Raw genomic sequence first — 14,783 nt, forward strand, 5'->3', positions numbered from 1 at the left:
TATATTCAGAGCAGATGGAGTGATAAATGAAACTCGAATTGCCATAAACTCGAACGCTTTGCGGCGATCTGTTTGTGTAGCAGTGTAAATTGACCAAGGGTCATAAATTTCAATCTGCAACACAAGTTATTGCAGCGGTTTATTTGCTGGAAAATATGTGTATACAAGCAGCAAGCTTATCAACTTCCAAGCTTGTGCATTTAATGTTTTTAAGAGATAATATCAAATCGGAAACTAAATTGCATTTTTAAAGAGACAGCTCCATCAAACACCAAACTAACTTAAATTTTGTTCAATTTTAAAGGAGTAATTTCATGATGATTACTTTAAGATTAATACCTTTAAGAGATAAATAATATTTGCAAATCTAGAGTGATGTTTGTATGCTTTGTTCGTAATCAATTCCAATATTTATTTTTTAAAAAACTCTTTTAACAATTAACCAATAGTTTATTTTTGTTAATTATGAATTTAAAATGAAGTGATATTTTCCCTGTCTCAATTACTCACCTTGGGCCGCAGTTCATCACTGGGCGGGGCGTTGGTCACCTCGATGCTCCAGCGGTCCAGCATAACGGTGGATGCCCTTCGGATCTTCTCCATCAGCTTGGGGATGTTCTCCCCCTCGTATCCGCCTCCCCAGCGAAGGCAGCGGGCCAAGTCGTTGCCCGTTCCAAGTGGAATCACTCCAATGGCAGGCTGGCTGGCCAGTTCGATGGAATCTGTCGGGTGAACATATGCCTTAAGTCCTGATTCTCACTTTAAAAATGTCCCAGAGTCTATTAACATTTTATCTTAATGGAAACATCAATTCAAATTATTGATTTTAGAAAACTAAAATTAGACTATTATCGTTAAATCATGGTTGTAGTGATTTACAAACATAATTTAGCATCCCATAACACATAATATTGGGCCACTTATATGAACGCTAATTGCAATGATTTTTGGGGTGTTCAACAAGGTTTTATATCAAATATTTGTATTTGTTTGTATATTATTTGTATTTGCTTTCTCTATAGTATATTTAAATAGTTAACTTACCCATGGCCTCGAGGACCCAGCCGACGGTGCCGTCGCCGCCGCAGCAAATGACCCTGAAGTTGGGCAGGTCCTTGAAGAGCGTGAGTCCTGGCAACGAGAGCGGAAATCAATCACCGTGCTAGAACGGCCATCACTCACACACACACACCCTCCTTGGGGCCGCCCTTGGACAGGTCGTACACCTGGCGCGGATTGAGCATGTACTGGAACTTCCGCAGGATGCGATCCCCCTGGCGACCGCCGCTCTTCGGGTTGACGAACACCAGCAGAGGACAGCTCAGCTCGTCCGGCGGCGTGATTTGGAAGTGCGTGGCCTGGTGGTGATGCATTTGGGATTTCTGGTTACGATTTCAGCGAATGTCAGGGAAATTGATGGGGCGCAAAGCAGCAGTTCCAATTGTTTCGTTTTTCGTTTTTCTTTTTTTTTTTCATTTTGGTGCGGGGAATTCAATTTGGAAAAGGGTTTGGGTTAGTTAGCCAATTTTAGCAATGGGGTAATGCTTTCGAAATGTTCATTTTTCAGACACTTTATAAAATGTGATATATTTGGTAGTGAATTCAATAACTAAAAGGTTTTCCTTTCTTTACCAAAAGAGTATTAACAAAAGGGAAAGCATTCGTAGAAACTCATTAATACTTTAATCTAAGACCTAAGTATTGCCATAGTAATTAAATAAGTTATTTAATAAAATGTTAAAAAATCTTTGAGGTATGTAAGTAAGCAAGTCACAGTAATATAAGTACACTTTTTTTTTTTAGAAATTGTAAATTTACTTTAATATGTGAAACATTTAAAAAAGGAAACTATTTTGTTATAGCAAAAGTATCAAATTTAGTTTCAACCAATTTTTTAATTGGAAAAGGCGAGGATGCAGGTTTAAGCAGACGTGAATTGAACCACATATTAGGAAGTCTACCTTATGGGCCTGGTTGACTGAACGCTGGCGATCCAGGACGGCGGGACAAATCGCCGTGGGCGGGACAATCAGCTCGGAGTATTCCCCCAAAGTGCACTCCTTCTTCACCGAGGAGGCGCATCGGTTGTGGAGCTGAAATGGACAATGGGATGGGTAAACGAATTAGGTTAGTCGGAGGGGTGGGGATATCGTGGTGCTGTACAAATTTCGCGCTCTTAAATTCAATTTCCACTTCATTGCTGGCCAAAAGCCACTTATGTCGGAGAAGTAGAGCTGGAGTCGGCGGGCTCTCGAGCGCTCACTGCGCCTTAATGAATCCGATTAAAAGTTTGTTAGCGCCGACTACTCGACCCGCGGTGCCGAAAAAATGGTTAATTTTGGTCTAAATGAGATTTAGCGCGGATTTTCATTTAAATACCAATTTGGCTAAAGTGATTTCTTGGCTTTTTTGCTAATGGTCTCGCCTCATTCTTTCTATCTTTTTGCATATTATTTTCTCACAGCTGCGGCCTTTTAAATTGATTTGGAGTTGGCCATCCGCTGATGACTAGGCTATAAACTTTTTGTTTCTAATTAAATAAACCAACAGGGAGAATGGAGCAGAGGTATAATACTTTGTTAAAAAGTATTTGAAAAAAGTAAAAAAAAACTAACTTTTAATTAAGCATAATACTAGTATTTAAAAACAGTTTAATTTAAACTCATATGAAACAAATAAAGCGATTGTTTACCATTAATTGCTGATTATCGTAAGTGGTAGTTAACGTTTTTTCCTTTTAAATTTAATTTAAAATGGAATCAATTTAATAATACATTGAAAAGATAGGGCTGAGGGAAATCTCCACATGGCCGAAACAATATTGCAAATTGTAGATGACAAGCTTAGAATTCGTGTAGTAAACAGAAGTGGATACTGATACTCTGGCTTGGGAAATGCCATCAGGTAAAAATTTGTGTGGTGAGGAATTTGATGTCGGGGAAGAGCACGAATACCACATTCCGTCTTATCGGTGGCACAGCTTTGAGCACACCCAGGCACATCCACTCAAAATGCAAAGTTATTGACTGTCAAAAGCGTTGGCAACGTTTGGCTTACAAAGTATTTGCCGATGCAGCAGCATCCAAATCGAAGGACCAACTTTCCCGCTCCGGCAACCCGCTCCCGCCGTCGGCGGTCCTCCGGCAACAACGAATTCGGCATTATCTCCGCTGCACTTGTCAAAGACACAGGACACAAAAGTTGGTGGCATGCAACGGCAACGGCAACGGCAACGGCGGCAGCGGCGCAATTTGCTCGGAACGTGACAATTTGCCAGCCATAACGAAGTTGCCAGCTCATGTGTGCCCCGGATGGGATCCGGGCTCGTGGATGCCGAGTCCCAGGTCCGGGAGCTCGGGGGAATCGCTACTGGATGTGTTTTCGGTGGGGCTTGTGCTTCCTGCCTGCCGGGTTGCGAATCACAGCTGCCGACAGTGGCTGCAACAAAACTACGCACCGAGTGCCGGGCCAAAGGCTGCCTTGTTTTTCCGAATAATTGGGATTTTTGTTTCGAAACAATGCCGGCAATCCCCGGCGAGACAGAGCTGATTCGGTCTCGCAGCTGATTGATTCTAGCTCGATTAACTAGCACTTGCAAATCCGTCAGTTCAATCTTCAAGCCAAGCCAACAGAAGGTAACCGAATTCGTTTACTACCGAAAAGTTTGTTTCAAGAAATAGTCACCGATTGTTTGCCAACAGACCGCAAAGGAAACTCCTGATTAAAATGTTACAAAATTGTATGGTTCGTTTGTAATTCTTATTTGGTGTAGCCTTTCAAAAGAAAATAATTGCTTAGAAAAACTACTTTTAAGTTAACTGCATCTACTGGAAAATAGTTAATCGTTTCAGGTATGTATTGGATAGACTTATTGAAACCTTCTAATGGTATACTTTATAAAATTATTAAATTTAAAGTTTAAATTTGAAACAGCTCTCACTCATTCTATTGAACTCACCATCATGTGGCACCAGCGGCAAGTGAGTCCCGTGATTCCGTGGTAGGCCTTTATCCGCTTGCGGCACTTGGAGCACCTCCCGTAGCAGTTGCCCTCCACCCAATGGTGCAACAAATCGCCGCCGCACTTTGGCTTCTTCGATTTCACATAGGTGGTGATGCAGGAAGCGGGCGCATGTTGCACGCACCGCTCGTGAACCGTGTACTTGCACACTGTTGAATACAAAACTATAGTTAACACAATTCAAAAGTATTTATATTGGCCCAATTAACATTCCTAGTTTTGAACAAATAATTCAAATTTTTATAAAAACCTTTTTGTGGCAAATTAATTTAAAACCAAACTGATTCTGCTTTTAAAGGATTCATTTTAATTACAAATAGAATGCCATTAATAATGACATTTTCATGTCACTTCAAATGAAGTGAAAAGACGAAAATTATTTACATTGTAATCTGCGCAATGAAACCCAACACTTATTATGATGTTTTACTCACACATTTGACGGAATGTTGTATAATCAAGTGAAGCCGAATACCAATTTACACATTTGAAATCGGATTAATTTTGTTTTGTCATGAGTAATCATCTAATATTATTATTAGCTTATAGGGAATCAATGCAAGATAAATGTCTAAAATAAGCCACAATGCTCGAAATGGTTGTATAAATGTTATATGGCAATAAATTTCCGTGACAATTTATTTAATATTTTAGATTTGGTTTATAGATGAAATCCAAGGGAAACGAAATGTACAGATTCCTATCTTCAGACACGGTCACTTATAATTAAGACAAATTTATTGTATTTGACATAATTATCATTCTTAGTTTGACCAAATAATTTACATTTAAATAAAAACTTTTTTGTGGAAATTTATTTAAACCCAAACTGATTCTGCTTTTAAAGGATTAAATTCAATTAAAAACGTTTTTATTAAAATTTTCATGTCACATCAAATGAATTAAACGAACTAAATCTCTTTAATAACCGGCAAAAACTATTTACATCGTAATCTGTGCAATGTTATCTAAATCTTATTATGATGTTTTACTCAAACATTTTACGGAATGTTGTATAATCAAATGAAGCTTAATTACAGTTTAGACAACCGAAATCGGATTACTCTGTTTTGTCATGCGTAATCATGAGTAATCATCTAATATTGTTATTAGCTTATAGGGTATCAATGCAAGATAAATGTCTTAAGTATGACATAATGTTCAAAATGATTGTATATATTTGTATATATTTGATATGGTTAACAAATTTCTCTAACTAATTATTTTAGATTTGATTTATAGGTGGAACCTAATGGAAATAAAATTTACAATTTCCTATCTTGAGACACAGCTATTATTAGCTGAAATATCCCACCACATCGTTGTTAAAAATAGTTTGTTCGAAAACTGGTAACATAAATTGAACGACTTGGAGGTTTATGGCTTCTGTATGGCTTTAAAGTTACTTCGGCGAAAGCTGAGGCAATTGAAATAGACAATTTCCTATCCTCCTATCCCTCCACAGATACCACACAAAGATAACCATCACAGATACTCACGCACACAGCAGAGACCCTTCTTGCCGAGACCCACCAACATGTTGAGGCAGAGGTTGCAGTACGCCGGCTTGCTGAAGTGCTTCAAGCGCCACACGTGGATGCCGTCCTCCTTCAGCGTGGTGCTGTCGACACCTGGGGAAGATTGAGGTGCAGCGATTGCAGTGGAGGAGGTGGAAGGAAGGGAAGACGGAAGATGGAAGATGGGACACGGGATACGGAAGGAGAGTTGTCACTTTGCATAAGCGTACGGAAGGGCGGCGGGGATGCCGCTTGAGGCAACTTTTCCTCCCTCTGCGCCACCTGGCCAAATGACTTGATTATTACGGCAGCAGCCAACCAGTCACAGATCAAGGCATTCAGCCGGCAAAGGCGCATTTAGCAGGGGGACGAGCCGCACTGAGAGAAAGTATCGCAATCAATGCGTTTTTGTTCATATACTAATTGTGAAATTATTTATCAAGCAACAAAGTTTTTTATTACCTTCGAATTCATTTGGTTTAATGCCAACATCATATATTTACTTTTACTTTAGCAATTATATTAATGGAATGTCAAGAAAATAATGATAGTTTTCAGCATTTTTAACGTGTTTTCAGAATATTCAAAATTAATTTATGTTCAAAAATTAAATAAATTATTAATGGTTATAATAAAAAGTTATATGTAAAGAACATTTTTGCATTTAAATATATTGATTAAGTAGACAGCAAAATGATGCATTGAAATACGCCATACATAGGAAGGTATTTGAAGATCTATTAGATACAAATAATGTCTATCGATTTAATTTTTTATGGCTTTACTCCATTGTCATTAGAAAGGCATTAACATTAAGACGGTCAAACATATTGATTGAAATCAAAGTGCACCTTTGTAAATGTGATATTTTCTCTCTGTGCAGAATGGAATATTACCCACCTAGGAGCACCAGGAGCGGAATGGTTGTCATGCCGCCCCGCTGCCACTCATCCAAGGACACCGTGCCGTCGGCATCGTAGTCAATTTCAACCATCATCTCCTGCAGTATCTGTAAGTACGAAAAGCGATTGCGGATTGCAGTGAGTGAAGTGATGGGGCTGACTGGAGTGAAACCAAAAAAGCGTAATTTTTAGATGGAATGAAACTTAATCTTCCTGTTTGAAATGCACTTCTCCTCGGTGGAAGGGAATGTAAACTTATTACCTTGAGTTCGTGGGCCAAATGCATTTCCTCCAGAAATACTTCTTAAAGAAACTGGCTTTAAGTCACCTTCAGGTATAAGGCAATAAATATTTTCCTCATCTTGTTTTATTACGTTTGTGATTCTTTGCCATAATGTAAAAGTGGAAAGCAGCCAAGGCTAAGGGAAATCCAAGCAGATCGATGCGGTACGAGAGTCTTGGCGCTATCAAATATTCAGGGTGGAGCGAAAATTTCATTTCCAAATTTATTCAACTTCCGAATCCCTTTTGTTTTTCTTAAGGAATTTCATACTGCTCCGGAAATGAATGCCAGAATTATGCAACTCATTAAGTGCTTTGATTATTTGTGTGGCGCAGACCGGAAAGCGAAAAGGATAATGGGCCAAAAGGGCTGACCCGAAGTTGGCTTTCTGGCAGGACTTGGCTAAAAATATTTTGATTAAAATATTTTCTGTGTCTGCCTAGAATTTAAAGTATGCGCCAGTCATAAAGTCACGATGCCACTGGAACTGGGGAACCTCTCGCTTTTCCACCAGCGGAAAAGGAAGTCGGTCGAGGACGGTGGGCGAGGGGAAGGGGGAGGGTGGGACCGGCGGATCGGCGGGAAACGCGGCTGGAATCATTCCGTTATAGCCAGGGGTATTTTGTTAATTGAGTTTTGTGGCGCTTTGACTTTATTTGCGGTCGCAGTTCTTTCTTGTTTTGTTTCCCTTCCATTCTGTACATATTTTTTGCTTTGCCTGTCAACGTTGAAGGGGTTTTCTGGTTGCCAGAGGGGGAAGGGGAGAGGGGAGAGGGGAGAGGGGAGGGGAGGGGGGTTCGCTTTAAGCTTGTTCATTTGACGCTGGCGAAACTATTAAGTCGCCTATGCGATGTGGTAGCCGCGGCAGCTCCACAAATTTGCGGTCGAAGTAAAAACCCAACAGAGCACACCAGGGGAAAAACTTTGTTTACGCGAATGGAGGAAAAAAAATCCTTTTAGTTACTGCCTGGGAATAAAATTTTTAGTAATTCGTTAAAAACCCATTTAAATACAAAACGAAGATTTTACACAATAGTTTTTCGCTAAAAAAGTTCTATTCGAGAAGGAAATAAAGTGTGATTTAACAATTCCACTTATTTTTATGATAATTAATTGCCTTTTACTTGCATTAATAAAAAAATTTTACCACAAATCATTTCAAAACTTTTAAGCAGGGGACAAAATTAAATTTAAAAGTGTGCTTAAATCACCGGATATTTAATTTATTGACCTAGTAATTAATATACTAAAATCTCGTGTTTAAAACCGAGAATAATTAGAAAGTGGCATGCAGAATGTTGAATGAATAGTAAATGTTACACAATATATATTTGCACCAGCTGTTTAAATTTTAACAGACTGTAAGCTTTTTAGATCCTTTTTATCGCTTCTCAATCATCAAAGATTTCGTTAAACCTGTTAATTTTATTTGCTGAGCTGAACAACTAATTAGAATATTTTTCTTGCCGTGTGGCTAAGCTGGGACTATCGGCGAAGTTGAATGTCCAAACAATAAAGCGAAATTAATTTCAAGTGTTTTTTCCGTTGTGTTTTGTTTGGTGCTTTGTTGTTTTCAGTGCTGCTGAAAATGTTCGTAAGTAATTGAAAAAGTTTTATTGGATTGGATTGGGTCAATGAGTAGTTGAACGCTTTTCGGGATTCGTGACCGCCGAACGGACGAGCAGGACGACTGTGAAAAGGGCTGGATATACTACACAAGTAGTATTATATATACGTATGGGTCTGGGTGCAGTGGGCGCTTTAAGTGGATTTGCTGGGCATCGATTGCAGTGCAATCGCGTAATGAGTTTTTAATGTAAGTCGGACTTAACCGGACGGCACTCACCGGACGCAGTTCGCTGACGTCCCAGCCGAGGTATTCGGCCACGGCCATCATCTGGTTGACAATGGCGTCCATTTCGGCCGTGTCCAGGACACCGTTGCTGTCCGTATCGTACAGCCGGAACATGACTGCAACGCAATAAATAAATAAATAAATAAATGAGAGCCAGAGCTGAGATCGAAGGTCGCCGTTTGGTCTTACACTCCAGCTTATCCTCCGGACGGCCAGCCTCGAGCAGTGATAAATAGCAGACGACATCCTTCAGCGGGACCTTCAGTGTCAGCGGATCAAAATGGGAAAGTTTTCGCGCCAAGAGCTTGATGTCAGCTGCAAAGGCAAAGGAGGAGATTGAGTGGGTGGTGGGTGGTGGGTGAGTGAGTGGATGGTGGAATAAAGGGTTTAAAACTGCATGTGCCAGTGCATTCATTAAGTGCTCTGCACTCCGAGTGACAGAGTGGCCGCCCCTCATTATTCTTAATGCCATCGACAGTCGACAGTCGACAGCCGACAGCCGACAGGCAACGGCCGACAGCCCATTATGCTTAATGTTAATTGCCAACATTTGACCGGGCCAAAAGCCAGCATTTCGTTATGGCTCTTAATGAACTCGGGGCCCAATTTGTTTCGCAGTTTAAGGCGAAAGGCCGGCCACTTGCCATTTGCCACTTGCCTTTAATGCTTTGAGCCTGCGACCCAAAACTTTTCTCATTCCATGCTCCAGATACTTTGGCTCGTTCAACTTTGTTTTGCCATAATTACAAATTTATTCACCTTTTTTCCTAGTCTCCCTGGCAGTGCTCGCCATTGATTTGCAGTCGATTCCTGGCTAATTACATACTCAACTGAAATCAAAGCGCTCTGAACGGCCCGGCAAATTGTTTAGAAGTTTTCAAAGGAAGTTTTTCTCTGTTTGGTTTGGTTTCTTTGTGTGCGCGGGAGAATGAATGCATGATTTCCATCTTTTATTATTTTGACAGGCCATTTGTGTGTGCTGTTGATGTTGTAATTTATATGTTAATGCAGACAGTGCGATAGCTTCCATCTGAGCTAGGCAAACAGCCGAAGAATACACGGAGATGGTTCTGTTTTAGCTAATTATGTTTGCCTAATGTCGGAGCCTTTGTTGGCAATAAATTAAAATATATACATGCCGCGCACAATGCTAATATTTGCCCCTCCTCCGCCTTCTAATAACTAAATGAGGCTGTCGGTTTCGCGATGAGTGCAGGGAAATTCAGGACTTGTGCAAACAGGCTGAGTGTGTGGGCAGGATCAATGTCAACTTATTTGCCGGCCTACATTTCGACTAATAAATTTAATTCACACACATACACACACAAACACACACACACACCCGCGCGGAATACAAAAAGCAAAGCAAAACTAATCCAATTAGCGCTTAAGGCGCTCAAACACACACACACACGAAGAAAGAGGGGCCCTTGTTGTACTTAATATATAATGCTAATAGGAAATTCCTGACTGGTCCTCGTCCTTTGCCTTTTGCGTAATTTCCTACACAGAACAAAAGGTTCCAAAACAAATTATTCTGACAGGAATCAAATAGTTACAAATGTAAAAACAAAGGATTTAAATAATGTGATGTGGAAAAAGTACCCCTTGAAACTAGGTTATCAAAATTTCATTTATAGTTGCATAAATATCTTAACATTTTGTTATATTCTTCGTCAGTTTTTTAGAATTTGCAGCTGAGGGGTATATAAACTTTCTTTGCTGTGTACTCATCTCTCTCAACTTTCAGAACAATGCCTTCCAATTGCTGGCAAAATGCGTGAAACTGTTGGCCAGCGACAAAAGCGAAAAAAAAAACGAGGAAAAAAAGGCGAAATTTACGTTCATTAATCATTCTCGTACACATTTCAAACGAAGCGAAATGAATGAAAGCAAAAAGGGAAACAAAACGAGGGCGCATAAAGGCAGAAACAAAAAAAATACCGCTGCATACTTTCAGGCCGCAAGTGCGCCTCGCTTTGTCTGTGTGCGTTAGAGTGTCCTGGCGCTTTGCTTCTGCACTGGTGTGGGTGTTGGTGGTGGTGGGGGTGGGGTGTTCGTCTGTCCGTGTCTGTGTGAGCAATAAATGTTAATTTTACGCAGGCTTCGCATTTTACGAGTTGCGACTTCGTGCGATGCAAAAATGTTTCTAATTGGGCGTTGATTTACGACACGATCTCTGAGACAAGAGTCGCTCAGCGCCTTTTTTTCCAGTTTTTCTCTGTTGTTTTTGTTCTGACAGGAAAAGTGTGGGGGAGGGGGGGTGTAAGCCCGACTTCCGGTGCCAAGTTTCGCCTTTTCTAAGGATTGCAACTTGGGCGGCGGTCCCTCGTCCATAATTTATGAACTCATGAATTACCGAATGTCTGCCTTGTTTTCCTTCCGCGTTGATATTTGCTTTTAGTAGTCGCTAATTAGCAAGTTCGCGAGCAAGTTAACTAAGTAATGGTAAACAAGCAGAGGATTTTCGACTTATGTACTTCGTTATCCTGCTGAGCTGCAGTTACACCTTTTTTTTAATGGGCGTTACGATTAACTTTGGGACCAGGAAGCGTAATTAACCTCCCTTAAAATAAATATTCTTAAAATATACTTCAGCTAATATATTCAAGTAAAAATATAATAAATTCAAAATATTATAATAATGTGGTAATAACACCATTTCAAAATAAAAAAGTCATATAAACACCAACTGCGTATTTAAAATGTTTAACTGATAACAGTTGTTAGATTAATATTCCGATTAGTATAATGAAGTTTTCGAACAATATTGATTCTATTTTCCAAAGAGCAAATCTCACACATTCGCTGTTTGTCTAACAACGCACCTTTTCCATTTGAAATCATACGAACGCCAGCATTTCAAATCCTGCACTTTAGCCTTTTAAACATGTAAAACAATTCCGGCAATTGCTGAACAATTGCTGCTCTCTCTCTCTATTCAGAAAGCAATTACAAAGTTAGTTTTTCCCGAGCAAATGGAGCACTCCGCACACAGACGGTTAATTCCGCTTTTGAATTGTTCTCCCGTTCGTGTGTGTGTGTGCGTGTGTGTGTGTGTGTGTTAACGTACGAGTGTGCTGGCCAATCAGTTGGCCAAGTTGCACTGCCAGCTGCCAAGATGGTCGACCTCCTTTCGGCGGGGATTGGGAAGCATCAGATGCTGATTGCACAATAACCGCGTAATTGGAAGTCGCATGCACATCGCACATCGCACATCGCACATTGTAATTCCAGCTCACGGAGCAGAAAGGGTTGCGATGATATGGGGACATGCCTAATTAATACTCACCATCAATTTTGCAATTAACCGAATTGTTGCTCTTCTTCGAGGAGTTGCGCGACATCTGCGAGTGGTTCGTCGCCGAGTGGGAGGGACTCGAGTCCACGGAGCGGCGGGCAGGATTGCTGGCCTGGAACATGCTGGGTCCGCTGGCCAGAGGACTCGGTGTCACGGTGAGCATCGGGTGGACGCTGCCTGTTAGGAATGCCAGCCAATAAAATAGATATGTCAAACACGTGCCACAAGCGAGATGGGTTCCTGCTGAACTCAGAGGAAATGGGCCTGGCGTCCTAAGCTAGCGAGCATACTCTTCAAATGTTGGGCTTTGTACATTAATAGTAGTTTCATAAAAAATAAACAGGCATTAAGAAAAGCTAACTTTAAACAAGTTTGTAGACGAGATAAATACATATTTACTGCATTACTGCATATTTACTGCATTATTAAAAAGGGATCAAATGTACTTTGATAGCTCTAGCGAATAAATATTTAAAGAATAATTATTTTGTTGTGAAACTTACACTGCTCACTTTCCGAATTATCGGACTCATTTTTTGAATCATTTTCAACTGTTCATTTAAGGGTATTTTAAAGGTAAAAGAACAATTAAAAGAACAATGTAACAGGGTTTCGAACAAAACAAAACTATAGAAATTATAGCTTTTATAAAAAAATAAGAATTTGTCGTCTTACTTGATCAATTCAATAGGAAATTATTTATAAAATCTAAGAACGTATTATCGTAGTTCTTAAATACTATGATATTTCGTTTCGTCTTTCATAAGTTCTCAGGAATATTTTCCCGTTTTCCCCCCCGCACAACTCACCCGTTTTGCTGGGATCGTGCGAGAGATGTCCGCCCAGAGAGTGCTGTAATTTATCCGTGATGCCGTGGATTTTGTCCACAAAACTGCTGCGGGTCTGTGTGTGTCCCTCGCCGCTTGCCACACCCCCTGCACCGACTCCGCCTCCCGTACCGCTGCACTGCGGCATCAGCTCGGCGATGCTATTGATGTTCGGTATGGAGCCTAATTACAGGCGGTTAGAATGTGGAGCAGCGGGTGGCGTGGTGAGGTGGGGAGCCCAAAAGAAATGTTCAGCAATTATTCACATACACACACACACACACACACAGACAGATATAGAGAAAAGTGGGTGGGAGGGAGGAGAGCTTACCCTTGGTGTGCGACGTGACCGGAGCACAGGCGGCCGTGCTGCTGATGGCGGCCATTTGATTAAGTGCCCGGCCATGCAGCTGGGCCTGGGTGACATTCGGCTTGAGGAAGGACACAAACAAGTGCTTGGCCAGGTCCAGCGGGGCCTCGCAGTCGAGGAAGGCGTCCAGGAAGCGCCGGAACCCATCGAAATCAATGTCCTGCGAACGAGTTGCGAGGCATAAATAAAACGTACCCATCCAATGATCTATGGAGCCCTTGTTTTCCCCACTTCCTAATAAGGCAACAACCATGTGCCGGGTTTTATTTGTTCTTCGAGAAAAGCATTTAAGGAATAACAAGATTCCAAAATCTACTCTGTACTATATTTATTTTACAACTGTTTCTTATTTATTTCTAATTTCAAATCAATTCATTGCCATACTATACTATCTTTTAATATGAAGTCATTATTACTCCACAAAGACGATTTAATGGGATGGAAGATATTATATATTAGTCTTTATTTGACATCTACAGTAATGTCAGCAAGTCAAAGTGGACCGTTAAAGAGTGCAACCAAATGTGATGCATTGTTATTTGATGAAGTGCTGTATCTGAATTGAAGAACCATTTACCGACTTCAAAAGGCAAGCCCATAAAATGTTTCGAGATGCAAGTCCTGAATTCAGAGCACCTTTTTTCCCTCTGCAGAGCATGTGATAAATCCACCGCAGGCCACTCACAAGTGACAAGCTAAAATGTGTGCAAAACACTCGTCGTCGCATAGTTTTTTCCCACTGCCATTTTCCCCACTGCCACTGCCATTCTGCTCGCTTTTTCAGCCAAGTTTTACGAGTGGTATCGGGTTTGTTGTGACAGAAAGGAGATTGAGGCGCAGGCGGGCGAGCAGAGCTACTTATGCAACATAATATGTTGACGTTATTATGGCGAAAAACAGTTTGCAGTTGGCTTCGAGGGAAGCCGCGCATTTCTCATCTCGCTTTGGGGGAATGAGAGGAGCGAGGGCCGTCATCGACTTTATTACCGCTGACAACGGAGCGTATGATTAATAAGTGCCGGTCATATTGTGACACATTCGGAGATGATTTTCTGCGTGGCAAGTGAAGCGCGAGTACATTTATCTCCCGACAAAGTTATGGCGCTCGGATATCAACAAGGCGGCTGTCCAATTTGCGGCCTAATTGAAGGTCAGATATCCGTGCAACAGCCAGTAAATCCCCATCATTTGGCCGAGATTCCTGCTTTAAAACCTCTCTCTTGTTTTACGCTTATGGAATACATAATTCCGCTGTGGGCTTTCGACTCGCCCATTTTATTTACATTTGTCCAGTGCACTGAATTCGCACATAAATCCGAGCTCCGTCTGGAAAAGGTTCAATGCGGCTCGTACGTGCCGGGGAATGTCCCCCAAGGATCTGGCGCCTCTTTATTTGCCATTTGCCAATGGGTTCGGTTCGGGTTCGGGAGTGGGGCTGGTTGCCAAGTTTTTATGGATGCAGAGCGGATGCGGAACCTGGGCGAATGGGGATCGGGCAAATTACATGTCAACACCACGTGTAATGTCAATACATTGACAGCTGCGGCGCGATGCTTGAATCAACAATGCGACATTGATAGACGCCGGCATTCGCCGACTTTGATGGACGTAGGCCTCCCGGTTGCACAAGGCGCACGGTGGCTCTACGGATTTTACAGCTGCCAGTTGCCAGTTGCCAGTTTCGGTCTGCGTTACAGTTTACATTTT

General features: G+C 41.2%; 1 protein-coding gene across 7 annotated transcripts in view; it reads right to left on the bottom strand.

The window, feature by feature from the left end:
• LOC108101535 (diacylglycerol kinase 1) overlaps positions 1-14,783 on the bottom strand; it is a 50,473-nt gene that overhangs the window by 11,266 nt on the left and 24,424 nt on the right. For 3 of the 7 annotated variants that reach the window (XM_017205915.1, XM_017205912.1, XM_017205913.1), the window contains exons 5-16: positions 13,038-13,236; positions 12,689-12,889; positions 11,871-12,056; positions 8,768-8,893; positions 8,570-8,694; positions 6,439-6,547; positions 5,521-5,652; positions 3,959-4,170; positions 1,962-2,093; positions 1,193-1,382; positions 1,045-1,131; positions 511-722 (exon numbers count right to left, since the gene is read on the bottom strand). In XM_017205915.1, the coding sequence (XP_017061404.1) occupies positions 511-722; positions 1,045-1,131; positions 1,193-1,382; positions 1,962-2,093; positions 3,959-4,170; positions 5,521-5,652; positions 6,439-6,547; positions 8,570-8,694; positions 8,768-8,893; positions 11,871-12,056; positions 12,689-12,889; positions 13,038-13,236 (1,911 nt within the window). Of the gene's footprint in view, positions 1-510; positions 723-1,044; positions 1,132-1,192; positions 1,383-1,961; positions 2,094-3,057; positions 3,469-3,958; positions 4,171-5,520; positions 5,653-6,438; positions 6,548-8,569; positions 8,695-8,767; positions 8,894-11,870; positions 12,057-12,688; positions 12,890-13,037; positions 13,237-14,783 lie in introns of those variants that run through there. The other 4 variants (XM_017205914.1, XM_017205916.2, XM_017205918.2 and 1 more) reach the window with 4 other exon arrangements.

The sequence above is a fragment of the Drosophila ficusphila genome, unplaced genomic scaffold, assembly GCF_018152265.1.
Source record: "Drosophila ficusphila isolate 14025-0441.05 unplaced genomic scaffold, ASM1815226v1 contig_414, whole genome shotgun sequence".
Classification (NCBI taxonomy): Eukaryota; Metazoa; Arthropoda; class Insecta; order Diptera; family Drosophilidae; genus Drosophila; species Drosophila ficusphila.